Below are 18,953 nucleotides of genomic sequence, written 5' to 3'. Positions count from 1 at the left end.
ACAAAGACTTGTAAACTTCTCCCTAAAGGATATCTGACCTTCATTCGGGCAGTACACCACTACAAGTGTCAATGGGTTCACCTTAATACAACCTCTGACAGACAAATAGTGGCCCTCCGGATCCCTAAGGGTAGCGTCCCCCCTCAAACCCCAGACTGTTAAACAGAATGATCGCCACGACTCTTTTTCGATGTGAATGAGGCCTGGTAGACTGCTCCATTCTTTCTGCAAAGGTCTGGTTCTTTCCCCATCACTCAATTTGTTTCCAGAAGGATGAGCAGGTCAAGCTTAGCACGGGAAAATTCTTGGACTAGGAGTGACACTTTTGTTGGAGAATTAACGCCTCTAGCATTCAGTGAGCCTACCACAAGGGCTGGCAACGAAGTAGCCATTGGCCCTTGGGGTTTGGGGGGGGCCCTCTTCATGTACGCATTGAAACTCTCACCCTCGTCCCAAGATCTGTCAACTTCTGCTTGAGTGCCCAAGCCTGAACCTTGCCAAATGTGTGAAACAACTAAAACGATTAACCCTATACCCCAACCCACACTACTGACACCTTCATCTCATTCCTGCACCCCTGCCCCACCCCAATATCCAGCCAGACCCCAACCCTGTCCCTGTCCCCACACGCCAACACCAGGTGTCTCATTCCCATATTCCACCTCCTGAGCCTTCTTGCACCCCACCCACTGAGATGCACTTTGCCAAGCCCTCTGCACCCTCCAAGCCCACCCCTCCCCTTCAGTGCTGTAGGTCCCCTCCACCAAAAACTCAAATCTTCTCTTCCTGCCTGTGCGCCCCTCCTGCTGCATGGTCCTTTTTTCCGAGGCCCTTGAGCCCATACCAAGACCTATGTAGCCAAGGGCACTAGTCTCTCCCCTGTGGGACAGTTTCATCTTCCACCCACGAGGGGTGTATTTAGTCTCTTGAGTTTCTTGGATTCTGGGATAGGTCTCCGGGTTCATCCATTCCCCTCTCGTCCGTTCACACCAGAGTCGGTGCTTGGTCCGTAACTGTCAAAAAATTCTTTATTCCCTTTGGATATCCTCTTCTGTTACCAGTTTAAAGTGATGGCCCCCATATTCGATGGCCAGGGAGAATGGGAAACCCCAGCAGTATTTCACTCCTTTCTCTTAGCCAACGCGTCAAGGGGGAGCACAAACAGCGTCTTGTGAGCATGGAGAGATACTGGAATATCGTGATCGAGGCCCCATTATATGAGACTGTCTGTTGTCCTTGGTTTCTCAAGAATTCTCACTTTTACTGCATAATAATGGAATGGGACCAATATTGAACACTGGACCCTTCCAGCCCCTCCGGCTCTGTGAACTCTATCAAACGTAGGTTCCTTGGTGGCCTCGTCCCCAAACGGCTTGATCACATCATGAACTGCTTGAATAATGTCCCTCTCTGTCTCCCCTTCATTTTCGGGGAAACCCAAAGAACCTGATGTTCCTTCTTTCTCTATTTTCAATGTCGTCTAAATTGAGGGCATTGTCCTCATCGCATCTCTCCATCTCAGATAGTCTTATGAAACTGTGCTTCCAAAATGTCTGACGGCCCCTGAATTCTATCCTCCACACAGTCCACTCTCCAATCCAATTTATCAATTTGGTGGCCAATATCCATCCTGATACTCCTGATTACCTCCAGTAACGCGGCTGGATCCCTCTTTGTGGACATTGTGTCTGGCTCTGATTCTGCCATGATGGAGGGGAGCATTCTATGCACCTCCGTGTATAGGAACTGTTACAGGGTTTGCTTCCAGCTAATCAACCAGGGGCCCCGAAGGGCAGTATCCCTCTGGGTCCGTGCCCGCTCTGGCCTCATAGCAACCCACGGCCACAAAATAGTACTAGACTCTGGACACTGCTATCCAATCGTAGGAAGGCCGGGGGGCGGGAGGCACTTTGTTCCTCCGTCTGTTTGCCACCTACCTCACGCTCCCAAGGGTCAACACCTCTGGTATCGTCTGCTGGTGAGGGTTTCAAGACCATGAGAATTGTCCCTATGTCACCTTCTGCCTCTTGCAAGGGGCCTCTATTCCTGACTTCTCTGTCCTGCCCACTGGGTGGTATGGGCTGAAGCTGCTAGTGGGGGTAGGCTTGCTGTTGAGGGTTCCCCGGAGGGCTTCATTTGCTGGTCTCTACCAGGGAAGATGTGGGGCTGGCTGGTGGGCTTCCTGACACGGGGGACAAGGGCTGGTGCTAGGGGCATTGGACATACCCTGTTCTGCCCCGTTCCAGAACAGCTTTCCACGTGTCTCCTCGCGCCGGGCCAGGTCCCTGGGTTTCTCCTGTTGGGAGGTGCACCATTTCACGGGTTGGGAGTCGCCACCTGCCATCAGCTGGAGGTATGGACGGGATAACTGTACCTTGTGTGTTCCGCCGGCCTGGTTAGATCCTCCATGATGGTTCCGGCCTGCTACTCCGCTTGGTGTCGGGGTGCACCGGCGGGTGCTTCACCCCTCGCGGCAGACTGAATGGTAGCAGCAGGTATCACTGCTTTGGGTGGGTGCTCGTTTGCAGCGGTGTTCAGAGGCCCTGCGGTCTCACCCCGTCCTGTGGTGCCTCGCACCCAGCTCAGGAATGTCTGTCACTGCTTGTGTTTGGGTGTGTCGGGGGTGGGGGAGGTGCCCTGTTGTCTTCCATGCCTTCACCGCCCAATTCCTCCTCCTGGACTTGAGCCCGCCGACACTGGGATGTCAGCTGGGACTATGTTGGGGATTTTCACTATTGGGTGCAGCAGAGGCCCTTCACATGGACATAAATCCAGCCTGTTTACCAATCTGCTTCGACTGAGTGTGCTGGGCTGCTTCGCCCCCTGCTCCCCCTGTTCTAGCTCGACGGGGACTCCAACGTGGGGGCTCAGGACCCACAAAGGCCTGGTTCGTCAGGAGCGATGTAGAGGAGTTACTTCATCCCTGCGTCCCCAGGTGGCTTACCCAAATAGTTGATCTAGTTTTGAACGGTTTTAAATTGCCACCACAAGGCAACTACCTGCTAGTTTCATTTCTTGGTGTGTTCTTGAAGTCCAAATAGTTGTCGTGGCCGAAGTCAACCTTGTATCACGGATCCCTTGAATGTTGGAATGCCAGAATTTGGCAGAGACTACCCCTGTAGGACAGGCTGCCAGTCCCCAAATTTCCAAGCCAAAACGCGTAACTGAGTCGTCTGCAGCACAGTAGCCCAAAGCTCAAATTGGTTAGCCTCTGGGTGGTCCAGGGGCACTTTCGTGGGCTGTTCTTCGCAGGACACTGTGCCGATGTCAAGAATGGTTAGTTCCACCACTTCAGTGGTCAGAGCTAGCCAGAAGGGCTTCTGAAGATCACTTGCCCGATGGGGCTCTTACAGGACAGCAGTAGAAGTTGGTCGCCAGGCCTTAGAACACAGCCACGGTCTCTTCACTCGTCTTCAAATCATGCCCAAGAAATCCTACAAGGAGCCAAATATCCTGCATTGCTGGGCATGGACTTGGAAGGTGTGACAGTTGCATGTGAGCAAGGGTTGAAAGACTCTGGAGCGACTGGGATTCTGCCCACTTTGTGATGCTGACCCCGGGAGGTTCCCCAGATTGCCTCTGCCTCTCCATCCCTAGCATGCTCACTTGGCCATCCCATACATACCTTGAGGGGCTAGTCTGAGACATCTTCAATCAGAAGGGATAGTGGGGTCTTGTTGGCAAAGAGTTCTGTGCTAGGCAACTTTCCCTCCCTTTCTATGGACCAACCTTTTTCAGATTTTTTTTAATCTGACCAGACCTTTTTACTCCACTGACCTTTCCTCATTTGTCATGAGGAAACGGTCTAGTCCTTAAGGCTGTCGGTACTGGTAAACTGTCTTTCCCTTATCTTGTTACAAGTTATCTATTTTGGGTAACTTTGATTGCACAATGCACCCTAGCACACACTCCCGAGGATTTTTATGGCTACCCTTGGTGTTCCGAAAAGACAAGCAGGTGACGGTTGCATTTTATTATTTTTACAATACTTTTTGTTTGCCCTACTGTGTTTATCACCTGTTTGGATACTAACTGAGGCTAGTGTCCCAACATGGCCGTGCAACAAGGTTTTAGCTTGTTTTTGTTGCCATCTTATGTGACCGTCATCCTGCCTTGCCAGGGCTGGCACTCTGGTCCCAATCCACATACTGGTGCCTGAATGTCTGGTGTGCATGCTCGCATGAGACCCCAGTGGTCGTGATTGGACCACTGTTGGTGTGCATGATTGGGGCAGATCTTGCCATTGGAGGGCTGAGTCTGAGTACTCTCCTGACTTGGGAGAAGAGTCCTACAGCCATGTTCCAGAGATCCTGGAACAAATCCTGCAAGGAGCCAAGTATCATGCATTGCTGAAGACGAGACAGTGGACCCGTTCGAAGGAGGCCTGGCGACCATTTCTGCTGCTGTCCTGGAGGAGCCCTGTCTGACAGATCTTTAGAAGTCCTCTGTTGGAGCTTCAACAGTGGGAGTGGAGAGAACATACATTCCACACGTCTGCTGGGTGTCCTGCGAAACGGAGCCTTCAGAAGTGCCCCAAAGCCAATCTGTGGCTGCCCAATTTGAGGTATGGGCTACAGTGCGGCAGATGTTGCTGTTTCGCATTGAGGCTTGGGGCTTTGGGGATTGGCGGCTTGTGCTACTGGACTCATCCCTGCCAAATTTCGTGGACTTTCTTGGCAGGGCAGGATGATGGTCACAGAAAAGGTGGGCAAAAAACCCAGAAAAAACCTTGTGGCACAGCCATGTTGGGACACAAGCCACAACTGGTAGCCAAATGCGGTACGGCTAAAGAAAAGTATTGCAAAAATAGTAAAAATGCAACTGCTGCCACCACATTGTCTTTTAAGCACACCAAAGGTAACAATAAATCCTTTGTGGGTTATCTTAGGCTCATATAAAAAGAACTCCATTGCACTGCATTGTAAGATGCATTGTGCAATGACACTAAGTTACCCAGAAAAATTGATAACTTGCGTCCATCTAAGGCAAACAGTTTCCCAGTACTGACAGTCTTGAGGATTAGTCGCGTTTCCCCATGACAAACGAGCAAAGTCAGTTGAGTGAAGTTGAGGGCTTAACTTGACTGGAAAAAGGTCAGGTCAGATTAAAAAATAAAAACAAAGCTTGGGGGGGGGGCATAGAAATGGGAGGGGGCTAGTTGCCTAAAAGGAGTCTTTCCTAACAAGCAGTGAGCTTCTTACAATGGGGTAGGTTTAAGGGACATTTTGACCATGTTGTGGAGGGGAGTAAATGGAACAGTCACCGGGGACAATACATAAGTGGCCATCCATAGATGGACTACCAACATTGGACATTATTTAGTGTAGGTAGGCAGTATGGCCAGCAGCAAACACAAGGACAGTTGCAGCTGACCAGCATTGCCTCCCGTCAAGTCCTGATCTCAAGAAGGCTAATGTCTGTGATTTGACCCCTGGACTGGTGGGGACAACCAGTCTCGATCAACTGCCTCCCCTTAAAATCGCCCACCCTCACCAGCTCGATCTGAGCCTTCTGAAGTGTACCTGGACCACCAGGTTGACTGCCAAGTGCTCTTCTCGGTTACCTCGCTGCCGCAGTTTTGAGTGGTTTCTTGGAACTTGGAGGATTTTCAACTTGTGTTGCAAGTGGCCTGCTCTTGTATTTTTAGCTTTCCAGTCCCAATAGAAGCTTTCATAGTCTGCTTCCTTGTTTGCTAACTGAATGTTGCATGTTGCTGCTTGACCATCTGACTCCTGTTCAATCATGTGTTCTTTACGCTCTGGAAGTTGCCTGCTCTGCAGAAGTCTTCTTCATTGTGTGTCAAGAATGACCAGTTTGACAGTATTTTAAACCATAATACAGATACTGGGACTGACCAAAATGAAATCCCAGGTCCTAAAACTACCTCTGCAGCCTCGACCTCTCTCGATAGTCAAGCCTTGAAGTAACCGAGCCTAGTGGAATCGGTCACCTCTGAAGTCATCGTCGGGAACATTGGAGTATGGGGGCTGCAGGGTAAGAAAACATACCTCTTTGTGCCCCCACCTATAGGATTGTATGGGCGTAAAGTCCTGGCCCTAGCTTCTGCTTTGCCCGACTAAGGTTGGTAATGGTTGTTAGGACAGTTTTTCGTAAGTCCTACAAAGATTTCAGAAAAACCATGAGGCAGAACATGAGCTCTACTCTTAGTATAAGGCTGTACCCCCTGAGAATGTGGGTAGCAGGAACAGAGCAGCCATATTATCTTGGGAGGGGAAATAGTGCTGTAGCTTGGTACAAAGAAACTGTAGCATACATATGGTCCAAAGAAACACTGAAACACTATTAAAAATAAAGGGTTTATTTAAATACAAGTAGGCCAAGAAAAAGCTTGGCTAAGTACTATAACATTTTAAAAACAAGGATACAAACCAACTGAATTGCTATGGTTCACAAACTGAAGTAGAACCTTATTTAGATGACTACAAGTAGTCCAGGTAAGAGAAACCTACAACATGTTTAGAGTGGCAGTCGGCTAGTGTTGGGGAGTAAAACCAGGTTATATATACTTTTAGAATACCACCAGTAATTCAAGGGTGTTAAACCCTGTCCGTCATGCAGTGACAATTGGTTGCAGAAAATCACAGAATAATCCAACCCAGTTACAAGTGCACACCTTGTAACAGATATTACTTTGTGGAACACAGTTCAGAGCTAGTAATGTAACTTCTATTTTCTGGAGGGTCCTTAAGATACTCTATGTATGAATATACAGTAACTATTTTAGAATGGACTAAGCAATTCAGGGAAAGCAAAATTACAGTTTAAGAAAAACAATGTATTTCAAGGTAAGTAATTGACCTATTGGTCTATAACTATCCGCTACCGAATAGCTAGGTATACTCTGTATACTTTTAGTGTACAATACAGGTTCTAAGGTAAATACGTTTATGAACCTATTTAGGATAGCACTAGTGCAATTCAGGGAGAGCACAACCCAGCGTTTCCTTGAATAGCTGCTACTCTTCTAAATTGTATGTAAACAATATACTTTTAAGAGGGGCTTTTAGCTACTCGGCAGACAATTATTACCTTAAAGACTGTTTTTAGATCTGTATAAATCAGACCAGGGAAAGCAAACCCAAGGGTACACTTTAAGAATGTCAATCCATTATTCAAGGTTGTTAAACCCTATTGGTAAGCTTTTACACTCATTCAGTTAAGCAGAATAAAACGGTACCAATAATGTAATACTTTTCCGAACTGAGGTATGCGGGGGCACCATTCAAGGTTAGTAAAGCAACTTTTAGAGGGGAACAAATGCAACTCAAAGGTAAGCATAAACTTCATTTCACATAGGTAAGTTACCACACCAACATCTTTAGCAAGTAATTACTTTTACACTTGTTAAAGTTTCAAGGCAGAATCTTTATAAAGTCCTCTAGTCTATAGCATGAGTTTTTTCCGAGGCAGAAGAGGGGTCCCTATTGGTCTAGGTGCCAGCTGTAGGCCAGTCAGTATAGGTTTCAGTTACAGGAAAGTCAGTTTTCGATAGGATATCTTCTTTAACAAGTAAGTCTGCGCTTCAGAGTTGGTGTTCACGGACTTCACAGATGGCTCCCTATATGCGTTCCAGCATTAGGCCTGGGCAAGTGGTATGGGCAAACTTCCAACCTCACAAATCACCCACTCCGTCTCACAGAATGCACACCAGACTTGAGGTATTACCCATGCCGACACAGTAGCTTAGGAGAAAAGAGCTTTGGAGTGGATATTGATGATTTTTTATCGCACTCGTACACAAGTGTTTCTTGTTCAGGATGCAGCTGCACAGGACCCGGTCCCTGGATTCTTGGTGTGAAGCCAAAAGAACTGGACACTGGATGGGAACTTGCAGCAGCAGTCATCAAAGGAGGCTTCCAGCAAAGATTTCTTCACAGGTTCCCGCAGCTCTGTGAATTTGGCGTCCTCTTACAGCAGCCAGATGAACGAATATCGCTGGTCTGATTCTCTTCACACTCTTGGGATTCGAATCGTGTCTCTGGAGATCCAGCAGGAGTCCACCAAACTTTCAGACGGATTTGGACTTTTGGAAGACCTTGCACCGCACTCTGGCTTGAGGTCCCAGGGTATTGGTGGTTTGCAGCCCAGCAGGGTCGCTGCATGTTGTGGGATAGCTCAAAATACAGGTCGTCTTGAGACTAGTTGTTGGGGAGAATTCTCCTTTCTGTGCTAATTCCCTTCAACTTTGGAAACCCCCAGCTGTTTTGCTGGACTTCACAACCTTTTAATTTTAACCCTGGAGAGAGTGAGCCCTTTTTCTCATGTATTTTGATCTGGTTTGGATTATGTGTTTTTGTTTTTGGAGTCTGACAAAGTCCATAGACATCCACTTTTTGTATGGCGACACACAGCACCTTCAATGCAGTGTCACAGAGAAATCCTTTAGATTTCTCATACGGTTTAGTTAGCTTTTCTTGGGTGAACTGCTGTTCCCAAGAATAGTAAAATGAAATTGACTTTGTAGATCCAGCACACACCATCTTATGTGAGTGCTGGTGAGTTAATTAGTAGACCCTTTTCCTACCTACTTGTGTAACATTTTTTATGTTGTCCTCACTACTTTAAATGGCTGGTGGCAGTGGTTTAATTTTACTACCATTGTGCCTTTCTACCGCAGGCTGAATCCTCAGCTGCAGTATAGCACCCATGGGGGACCATTGTGTCAAAATGGCCCCAGTCTTTTTTTCGCCATTTCTTGTTTGAGGTCTCTCAGGTTTTACTCTGCGTGCCAAACCAGGTTTGAGCCCTTTGTTCATTTTGCCTTTGGCGGGTTTAAGTACTGAAACCCACCTCTGGCTCCAGTGTGTCTGCAAGGGCAGGAAGCAAGGGAGGTGCCCGAAACAACCCTGTCCTTTGCCTCCATGAAAATCTGAATGCACCCAGTCCTGATTGGCTGGTTGGCTGTCCTTTTGTGCATAAATGGGAGAAACCTGCTTAAAAGGTGGGGCTTTTTCGACTGAAGACAGTCGACCACTGGGAAAAGCAACCTGACAAAGAAACCGTGAGCCAAGCTAACGGCATCCTCCTGGACTGTTGAACTGCCCGGTGAAGCCCTGCTGCTGTGCTGAAACTAATTTTTCTGTTCGTCAAGAGAAACTCTGGAAAGGACGTCCTCTTCCCTTGGGTTAGTGGTGCCAACTAACCCTGAGACTAACTTTGCTGGAAGACCTTCCCCGACTGGCTGTACTTCTTTGCTGCTGCAGGAACCAAGTGCCACGGGTCGAGAAATCCATAGTCTAGTGCAACGTCTGTAAGCTGGCCAAAAGCTCCAGGAGTCTGCGGAGGACCCTCCCGAAGCAGGACAACCCAAGCTCGAGTCACCTCACCAGAATGAAGGAAGCTTAACCAGGGTCCCAAGATCCGCTGTGGTGCTTACCGAGCGCTGAAACTGTAACTGCTGCTGATCCGAAAAGAGCCCATACCTGCCGCTGACTGTCAAATTGCTGCTGCAGGTGTCCCCACACATCCTCCCTCTTGTCCTCACGACTGAGGCCCAGGAACACAGGATATGCATCACTGCAGCCAGAAAGGAGACCGCTGGATCCTCGTCTAACTAAAGGTACTGTTCTGACTTTGAGGTACTTACCTCATTGTCTGTAGCTTGGTCCTCTCAGTCGAGACTTGCAGTAGCTGCTTTTCTAGAGTTGATCTCAGCTCTAACTTTCACAAGTGTACCAGCTTGTGACCATACAGTGATTTTTCTTCAACAAATTCTCTAACTTTTTGCAAGACTTTTACTATCTAAGAAGTGCCTCAGCTCCATAGACTTTGCTCCAATTGACTTTGGCTGTCCTGGATTCCTGCAGACTCTTCGATTCCATTGACTCTGATTCTTACTGTCCCTCATAGGTGATGCATTGGTTTTAAACTAATATTGCTGGGAAAGGTTTTTATATAGACTTTATTGGAAGAAGGTGCTGACATGCTCTGAGAACCTGTTTAACCTTTTTCCTTCCTCTAAACTTTCCTTTCTACCAACCTCAGTACGAAAGTGATATATAAATGCCATTACTGTCCTAGTTAGTGAAGTGTATTTTTATTGTTGAACATTGCCCTTTTTAAAGACTGCTTATTAAAAAATACTGTTTAATAATTTTATTATTTTAACTACAAACGATTTTTTGGATACTTATATTGATGGATTTCATTGCTACAGCTGATATTTACACCTTTTTAGATAAGTCTGGCTGCTCATTCACACAACCAACTTGTTTAGTACAGACCTATACCAATAGGTGGATTACCTAATACCAAGAGGACAAGGTTTGTGTAGTCTCCCACAGGGTTACATCATTTCTTGCCCAACAATAGTGGATCTCACCAGCTTCTTGGTAGCAGATCGGAAGGAAGGGTTGCATCAGGCTCCGGCTACAAAGCAGGCTCTCCTGTCGCTGGAATTCGCTACAGACTTTGTTTCCGCATCTTCTCCAGCATTGGATCTTTCATGGATTCACATGCTTAGAATATTCCCCGTCGTCAGGCTGGGAATCCCCGGTACATTATATAGACCCTTTCCCGTAGGAAAACTTTTTCGACGCTATACGTCCTATCCACCTCGTTTTGTATCATGCGTGCCCGCGCCGTCAGGACGCTCTGATATGCATTGGGAACTAAGCACAACATCTGCAAACTTTCCCTGCAGTTTACAGAAAGACGGTCTAGCTGTTCAATCATGTCATTCAGGCTGTTGCTACTGGGAAACATTGTTTCCCTTAGTACTGTTACTTTGTTGCCACTTTTGGTGATTTATCACTTTGGTAACTTATTGTACAATTCATTTTACAATGGGGTATACTTTTGTTTTTGTCCTAGACTAACACTCGGAGGATGTTTGGTTTCCCTTGGTGTTCTAAAGGGACAAGCTGGTGGCAGCAGTTACATGTTGCTATTTTTTGTTGCATTTCGTTTTAGCCTTACTGCCTTTGGCTACCAACTGTGGCTAGTGGTCAAACATGACCATGCCACAAGGTGTTTTGCTTGCCCTTTGGCCATCTTGTCTTTTACCCTTCTACCTGATTATGAGGCCAGGAAAATCCTTATGGACTACCAGTGCCTGGGAAAGCATAGGCTTTTGGTGGGCTACTGGGAGGCTGTTTTTGCTGCCAGGAAGTGGGTGTGGACTGTCTGGTCCCAATCCACAAACTGGTTCAGTGTCTGATTCGTATGCATGGGTTTTGCTGCCAGTGGTCCTGATTGGACCACCACCACTGCTGGTGGCGTGTGTGTGTGCCACATCAGTCATTGGCTAGTGGGAGTTTCAGCTATTAGCTTTTTGTATAAGAGTACCCTTGCACCCACTCTGGAGAGATCCTGGAAGAAACCGAAGGAGCCAAGAATCCTGTCCAGCTACAAGACCCGCAAGGAGGCCAAGACCTGTTGGAAAAAGGCCTGGCGACCAACTTCTGTTGCTGTCCTGGTAGAGCCCTGTCTTGTGGAAGATCTCCAGCAGTCCTGCGAAGGAGCTTGTGACCATTGGAGTGGAGGGAACATTCTCGACGTTGGCTTGTAGTCTTATGAAGAGCCTTTGCCTCTCGACCAACCAGTGGCTGATCAGCTCAGTTTGGGCTGCTGTGCTGCAGTTGTTGCTGTTCCCAGTTTGAGGCCTGGAGCCTTGGAGGTGGGTGGGGGTGAAGAGGTGGATATCTTTAGCTTGTGCAATAAGAGTGAACCTCTGCAACGTTTCGTAGTCCTCGCATCAAGGGGACCCAAAATAGAAGGCAAACTGACCGCGGCAAGTGAATCCCTTTGTGTTGCCATGCCTTGGTGGCCATCATCCGAAACTCCTTACCTGCATAAAGTCCATCATTGGGACCCTGCATAGAGTTTTTGTGATTTGCAACTGCACCAGCGTTAGTCACCGACTGGAGAAGTGCTTGAACCTTCAACCCCCTGCATATCGAGGGCCGAGGCTGACTGCAGGAAAAGTGACATCGGACCCTCTTTAGTAGACATGCCAAGTCCTACGAAGAATTGAGTATGGGGTGGGGCATGAGTTACAGCATACTTAACTGAACCAGTTACTCCCTCTTCAAAGTTTTGATCACTTAACTTTTGAAATAGTTTGGTTTTGCCATTTCTTGTTTGCGCAAACACTCCAAACGTTGGGGACATGTTTGTTAGAATAACTAGTCCCCTAACACTTGGAAATGTTCATTGGACCCCAGAGACCGTGCCATTGGTTTTTTTTCTAGCTTCACAAACTGTATGGAACTTTTGGTGACTTATTGGGTACAAGGCACCATGCATCTTGGGGATGGACTTCAGAAGCTAGGATTGTAACTCTGTGGACCTGTAATGCTTATACAAATCTGTACCTTCCTTTTCAAGGGCTTCATCTGTATTTTGCCCTACCCCCATGTTTGTGTATATGTATCCTTTGTGATATTATTACCCGTTTGTCATTTTCACTGTTACATGGCCATATCGCGCTCAAACACTTGTGTACGAGCGCAATATAAATAAAATGCCAATCATAAGTAAAGTGTATTTTTATACCCGATTGTCCAAGTGTTTACTGTTTTCACTGTGTGCGCTAATTGGGGGACCCCTTAAAAGCTCCCCACCACTTGAGACTTGGCCTAGACCACTCACCTTGTTACCTTGAACTGGTTTGGCTACAGCTCCCAGAGTTGTCCTTGTCGCAATACTAGGTTGGCCTTCTATAAATCTGTCCACCAGGCCAGAGTATAGAAAATCCGTCCAAAGGGTGTCCCTTGAAGAACACACTTTGTGCCTTGCTGCAACGTTACCTTAGAACAAGCCTTATTGGTGTTTTTCCGTGAGGACCTACAGGCATTGTCCAAGTAATTTCCAAGTAACCTGACAAAGACAGTTGAGTTGCACTTGAGGCAATAGTTCCCCACATATGCCATAGATTCAGATGTCCCTAAAGACTGCATTGATAAATGCTACAAAGGGTTTGGGCACTTGCTGCATGCATGGTGCATTTAGGGAAGAGAAAGTATGTGTAATAAATGCTTGTTAAGATCGATCGTGAAATTAGTGTTCAGCTTGTTAGGGGTTGGTAGGTTTTTAATTTAATGCATGCTAATTGCTGTGCCAAAGTATAATTTTAAATTTTTCTAAAACCTCTTAATTGAAAAGAAAATGAAATGCTGGTGTCCAGATTGAGCAAATAGTCTGGGTGACCCCCTCCTTGTGAATAGGCCCTTCTTTGATGAGGTGAAACCTTCAGACTATTGCTACTGTATCAACCAGTCTACCTGTAGATGCCATATGAAGTTTTTTGGTTTATTCTTACTCTCCTTTTCAGTTAACTGTTGGCCCTCAGAAAGTGGAAACGGATGTGACGTAAACATAGAGTACGAATTGCAGGATGAAAGTCTGGAACTCAATGATGTCGTCATCACCATCCCCGTACCGTACGTACAATCCCTACAGGAGTGACATTTAGACCTTTGGGATTCTTTGTTTGGTTTATGGGTTACCTAAATTCATGTTGCTCAACATCGTGAATCTTGTACTAGCTCATTGTGCCTTTTACAATAATGGGATACCGTGGTGTAGGGGACATAATTCATCAACTTAGTTCTCCTGTGCCTCTTTAAACTTATCGCTGGTTCTTGCATGTGCCACAGCCTTTGCGTTCACCTTGCCCTCATCCAGCCAACAAAACGCACCTCTTGTCTTCAGGATTTAAGTATTTTCTATTTGGCACAAGTGGATACCACAGAACGCACATAACGTAAGATATTTTAACACCTTCATTGTGTTCTTAAAGGGAATGGTTGGCAGAGGCCCACCTGGGTGGGTGCCGATTCGGGGGCCCTAAGCAAACAGTAGGAGACCGCAGGGATGGATCTAGTTCAGTGAGGATAGTGCTTTGAGTCCAATGTCTGTGCCCAATGTTAAACCTCAAACTTCTCGGCTGTCTGATGCTAGACCAGTGTCCTACAAATTACTTAATGTTTGGATTTTAAAGTTCCCTGCCACACTTGCCTTGTTCTTCTGATCCCGCTGTTGCATCATCTCCTGGATGATGTTGAAAGTGAGAGTCCCCAAAAATGAAAGAAAACACTCCCCAATGAGAGTCAATAATGGACACACCCCAGGAGGGCATGAGGCCAAGACCAAGTGCGGGTGAAGGTAAAAAGTAAGTTTATCCAAAAACCAAAATGGGGTAAGCAGAGAACTCTGCAAACTCTGAGAGCGCTCTGTCAAACATCAGAAAGAATCTACATTTTGTTACAAAACCATGTCACCCATGACGTGGGAAACTAGGATTACATGAATCGATGAGATTGGGCAAAGGGGAAAAGCAGTATATACTCCTTAGGGTGGAAGCTCCAGGATTGGTGAGGCTCCACGTGGTGTCCCAGTGATGCTTGGAGGTCAGCTGGGCTCATCGGGGTAGAGTACCGGATCAGGAGATGTTCAAATTGATACATCCTGGTTGCACTAACGTTTGCCCTTGTGGCCACACATTCATTCAGTGTTAACTATAATTCATACTGCCCTGTAAATCCTGCAAGTTAATTTAACATCACAAGAGAAAAAGCACATAACTCTGGGTGTTTTTATCTCTTCATAAAAAACACTATACAATAAAGGGGCTGCTTCATGAATTCAGGTACTCTATCAGGGAGCACATGTCAGGGATACTTCTATTATTCTGCTGTTAGATCTAGTGGGGGGACAGCTTTATAGTATGTTAGTACAAGAGCAAATATACTGCCAACATGGTCAGTTGGGGTGAGCTTGGATACTATCTGGTCAGAGGGCACATAGCTGGTACATCAAAAGGCAGTGGGACGAGAGGCTTGTTGCCTATTTCTTTTAACCAAGGTCTCGAGGTGTGAAACAAGTTTTATGGTGTTATTGTGCGTCTGGGGGCTTAGGGGAGGGAAGATACTTGGTGCAGGCTTAGCGGAGGAGTGAGAGGTTACAGTTACAGTATCACATTGTCAATGAAATAAGGGCCTTTAGTTGTCAGCCCGACCTGAGGCGGGAGGAAGGTGGGGGCTGCGTGTGCGGAGAAGGGAGAGGGGGCCCTGTTGCTTCTAGTGCGTCTACTTTACAGGGTTACATGCACATCATTTAGAATGCAAGGTATTAAGCCAGTTAGTTACAGGTACATCAAACAATATGCGAGCTTATGAACATTGTATAGATTTTAAGTTTATCATGAGTACCATGTTACACAGTAAATTTACCGTCTTGCAGTATATACATTTGGACCCGTATGCAAGTTGATCATATTTGTGAACGCACATATATTTGAAAAGCCAGTGAACATTTGGAGTGTGCCTTATATTATATCAAACGAGTAAATCAACATATCGTGCAAAAAGACCAGATTTGTTCAACAGTATGGGGCTTAGACATATGACCAATAGCTTCATCCGCATTAAACATAGGTGGGGATCTTCTTGTTTCGTTTTCTGGATTTAGCCCCTTATTACACATTTACATGAGGATTTATAACCTTCACAGAGGGATTAGCAGTAGGGGTGAACCAGGGTGGCACACAGGCGTAGAATCCATATGTTACTTCAAAAGAACAAGGTTGGGGGGGTTATCCACAGTGAATGTCATAAATGTGGGGTCTGCAAGGGAACGGGGCATGTTTGTGGAGATTAATTGTTTTCTTTAAACCCAAGCCTTTGCCTGGTCATCCACGGGTCAATGATGGACTGCGGAAGGTGAAAGATAGTTTGTCATGTAGCTTGTTCGCGCCTAGTCTCCCGTGGGAACAAGTCTGCTGCAGGGACGCAGAAGGGAGAGGGAGATGACCGGCTCGCTGTGTGTGATCTCGAGAGAGCTGCAGCTCTGTAGGCATCCTCCGTCTGAGGCCTGTGGTATCATATACAAAATGGAGCCGGGTTGTGGCACAAAATGGAGTCTGGTATCAGCTTTTTGGTCAATGCGTGCATACAAATGCGTCGTCCCACAGCCATCCTGCATCCCTGGCCACAGGTGCGTAGGTGGCTGGTGGACAAATCCTAATCCGCACGTGGGGTTGGAATGGAGGTGAGGGGGGTGGGTCTCAAAAGACCTTGCCTCCCATACAATGTGATGGACTTGAAGCTACACTGTAGCGTTTCACTCTTAACATGGGAGTTTAAAGACCGCTGCCATCGCCTCCTCACAACTCTGGCCCATCTGCACCAGTCACCCATAGTCGCACTCCCGCACACAGCCACTTGCCACACTCCTTCCAACCCACAAACAAGAGGAACCCTCTGGCAGCCCAAGAAGCACCCCATCCGCTCTACCTCCTTTACCCTCACACCCTTTCATGAGCCCTCTTTTCTCACTGCTAAACCTTTTAATCTCCAACACTTCCACTCGAACATTACACTGGGACCTATCCCACCTCCTCTCACCTCACCCCCTCCAACTCAGACCAAGGAGCTCTGGCACACAAAGAATCCCCCTCCTGTGCCCCTCACCCATACACTTCTGCACACCCTGTCACCACTCGTTCCCCCAGCATCCAATTCTCAAACCAGAGGAGCCCTCTGGTGGTCTGAGCACCACTACTACACTGCCACCACCACATCCCCTACACCGCCATCCAGACACCCTCTCTCTCCACCTCAGTCCCCCCAACTCCCATCCCTCCCCTCCTTGGCAAGAACAAGGACCTCCACGCATCATCCCGTATCAAACACTCCTACAAGGGGAGCTCCTCGTCATACCAAAATCCCACGCTGTTGGGTATGAATTGATGCAGTCAGACTGTGAGACTACACAACTTACTGCTTGGTATTAGGTCTGTACTACACAAGTTGGTAGTGTGACTGAGCTGACTGAACAGCCTATCTCAAGAGGAGTAAATGTGAGCTGTACAAATTAAATCCGCAAATACAACTAGCCAAGTAACACTTACACTCAAGGTTTCAGTTATAAATAGTTATTTAACATACATTTTTAAATGGGCAGTCTTTAAAAACGCAATTTGTGTAACAATGTAAATGTACCTTAAAATTACTTTTCAGAATCAAAGCAAGTTAATGGATAATCTTTGGATATGCTTCATGCACATTCCTACACCCTGAAGTTGTTGGGCAAAGTTGCGGTGTCTCCGCTCATTAAAACAGGACAAGGGAGTGCAGAGGTTACCACCCCTTTTCTTTTTCTCTGACACCCTCTCTCGTGTCATCTGTCCTAGGCGTTCACCTTCCAAATAGTTCGGACCCTTCACCAACGTACAGTCTACTCCAAGTGAAGGCTCACTACATCCCGAACCAGAAACACCAACATAATCTTGTGTCAACAGCAACATACTACCAGTCTAGATGTAGTATGAACATTGTCACCATATATTTGTTACTAACCCTCATTCAACTGTGGAGTAATAATTCGCTACTGTACCTGCGAGCCCAAAAAGGCTTACTTGTGATTTTTAAGGTTCATTTGTGTGTTCTTTTGTGAACCTACAGATTTTAGATGTCTAAATTGATGAATAAATTGTACTATCATAAACCAACTCTGAAAAACCAGTTTGACCTTCTATAGCTAGGATTTGTATAACCTAGCAATTTCCTTTCTACAGACCTACTTTCTGTACACGGTTGAAAGGGTTAGCTGCTGACTCTTCTTTTTCCCTTTATACTATCTCAAGAGGGGTCAATGTGAGCTATAGGGGAGTTAAACAGAGATTCAGTGACAAGTGTTCAAATAAACTTACACTCGAGGTTTCTTGAATAAACAATTATTATTTTATCAGTTAGAATAAGCCTTCAGAAGGGAGCAATATATTAGTAGCACAAATGCACTTCAATATTGTACACTTAGTTTCTAAATCGGTAAAGGCCCTTTTGGGGTGGCCCACAGACACAATCTACACCCATAGGTGACTTCAATAGCTAGGGTGCTGGGGACATTAATATCTTACTGTTTGCATTTAGAGTACTATTATAAGTTGGTAAAAGGAAAAGATTGTTATAACAGCAAGAGACCACAAATATTCTTAAGCAGGCAAGTACTTTTGGATCCCCACAGCAGAGTCGGTCAGTATAACAGGATAGTCCAAAGTCTTATATAGGATGAAGCACTTCTGGTAGGTAAGTTGAAAAGTCTTTGCACAATGTTTTAGAAGTCTTTGACAAAGAGAGGAATCATATGTAGGGCCACAAGCCATTAGACTTGAGTGGTAGAAGATGCAAGCAACTCTACAGCAAGAAGTAAGTTTTCTCAGACTTTGTACAGTACCTTTTTGAATTGAAGAAAAAGTGCAGCAGATCACTTCTGTTACTGTGCAGATCTCACTGTTCCTGGGCCTCAGTCGTGGGGACAAGAGGGAGGACTTCTGGGGACTCCTTCACTGCAATGGGATGGTCACCGCAACCGGTTATCTTCAAATCAGTGGCTGTTGGGTGTTTCAGCTCCTCGTGTCTACCGCAAATAGCAACACCATGGATCCTGGCTGTCGAGATGGGCTTTCCTTCTGGTGTTCCGAGGGGGCTCAGGTTTGGTCAGTCCCGCTTCCTGGGAGTCCAGAGGATCTTCCTCGAGCTCTAAGCCAGCTTAAAAGCAACACACAATCTGGTGTTCCTCTCCCTGGCTATATGGTTTCCAGCATCAACGCTGTGAAAATTCAACCAGCTCTGAGAAGGATGTCCAAGTGGCTTACTTTGGAGTTGATTGGTCCCACCAACTCAAGGGGAGAATCCGTCCTTGCATGGGGCTTCTGTCGATAGGAGTTTCAGCACAGCAGCAGAGCTTCACCGGGCAAACCAATGGTCCAGGAGTTGCAGCAGGAGGCCTCTTCAAGTTCTTCTTCGGTTCCTTCGTCTAGTGGTCGATTCTGCCTTCCAAGGCAAAAGCCTCGCCTTTTATACAGTTCTCTCCCATTCATTCCAGGCTAGCTGTCAGTCACCCAGCAGGGGTGGCTGTCCTGGCTGGACAGTCAGCCGGCCAATCACTAGAGTGCATTTGGGTCTCCTAGGAGACTAAGCACAGGATTT

General features: G+C 46.6%; 1 protein-coding gene across 1 annotated transcript in view; it reads left to right on the top strand.

Annotated features, from left to right (window-relative positions):
• The window catches only part of ARCN1 (archain 1), a 343,782-nt gene that overhangs the window by 162,439 nt on the left and 162,390 nt on the right, over window positions 1–18,953 (top strand). The window contains exon 8 of the mRNA XM_069614428.1: window positions 13,295–13,403. Within this exon, the coding sequence (XP_069470529.1) occupies window positions 13,295–13,403 (109 nt within the window). The remainder of the gene's footprint in view (window positions 1–13,294; window positions 13,404–18,953) is intronic.

The sequence above is a fragment of the Ambystoma mexicanum genome, chromosome 9, assembly GCF_040938575.1.
Source record: "Ambystoma mexicanum isolate Mex_15411 chromosome 9, UKY_AmexF1_1, whole genome shotgun sequence".
NCBI classification, from domain to species: Eukaryota; Metazoa; Chordata; class Amphibia; order Caudata; family Ambystomatidae; genus Ambystoma; species Ambystoma mexicanum.
This window is presented reverse-complemented; position numbering and strand designations above follow the sequence as displayed.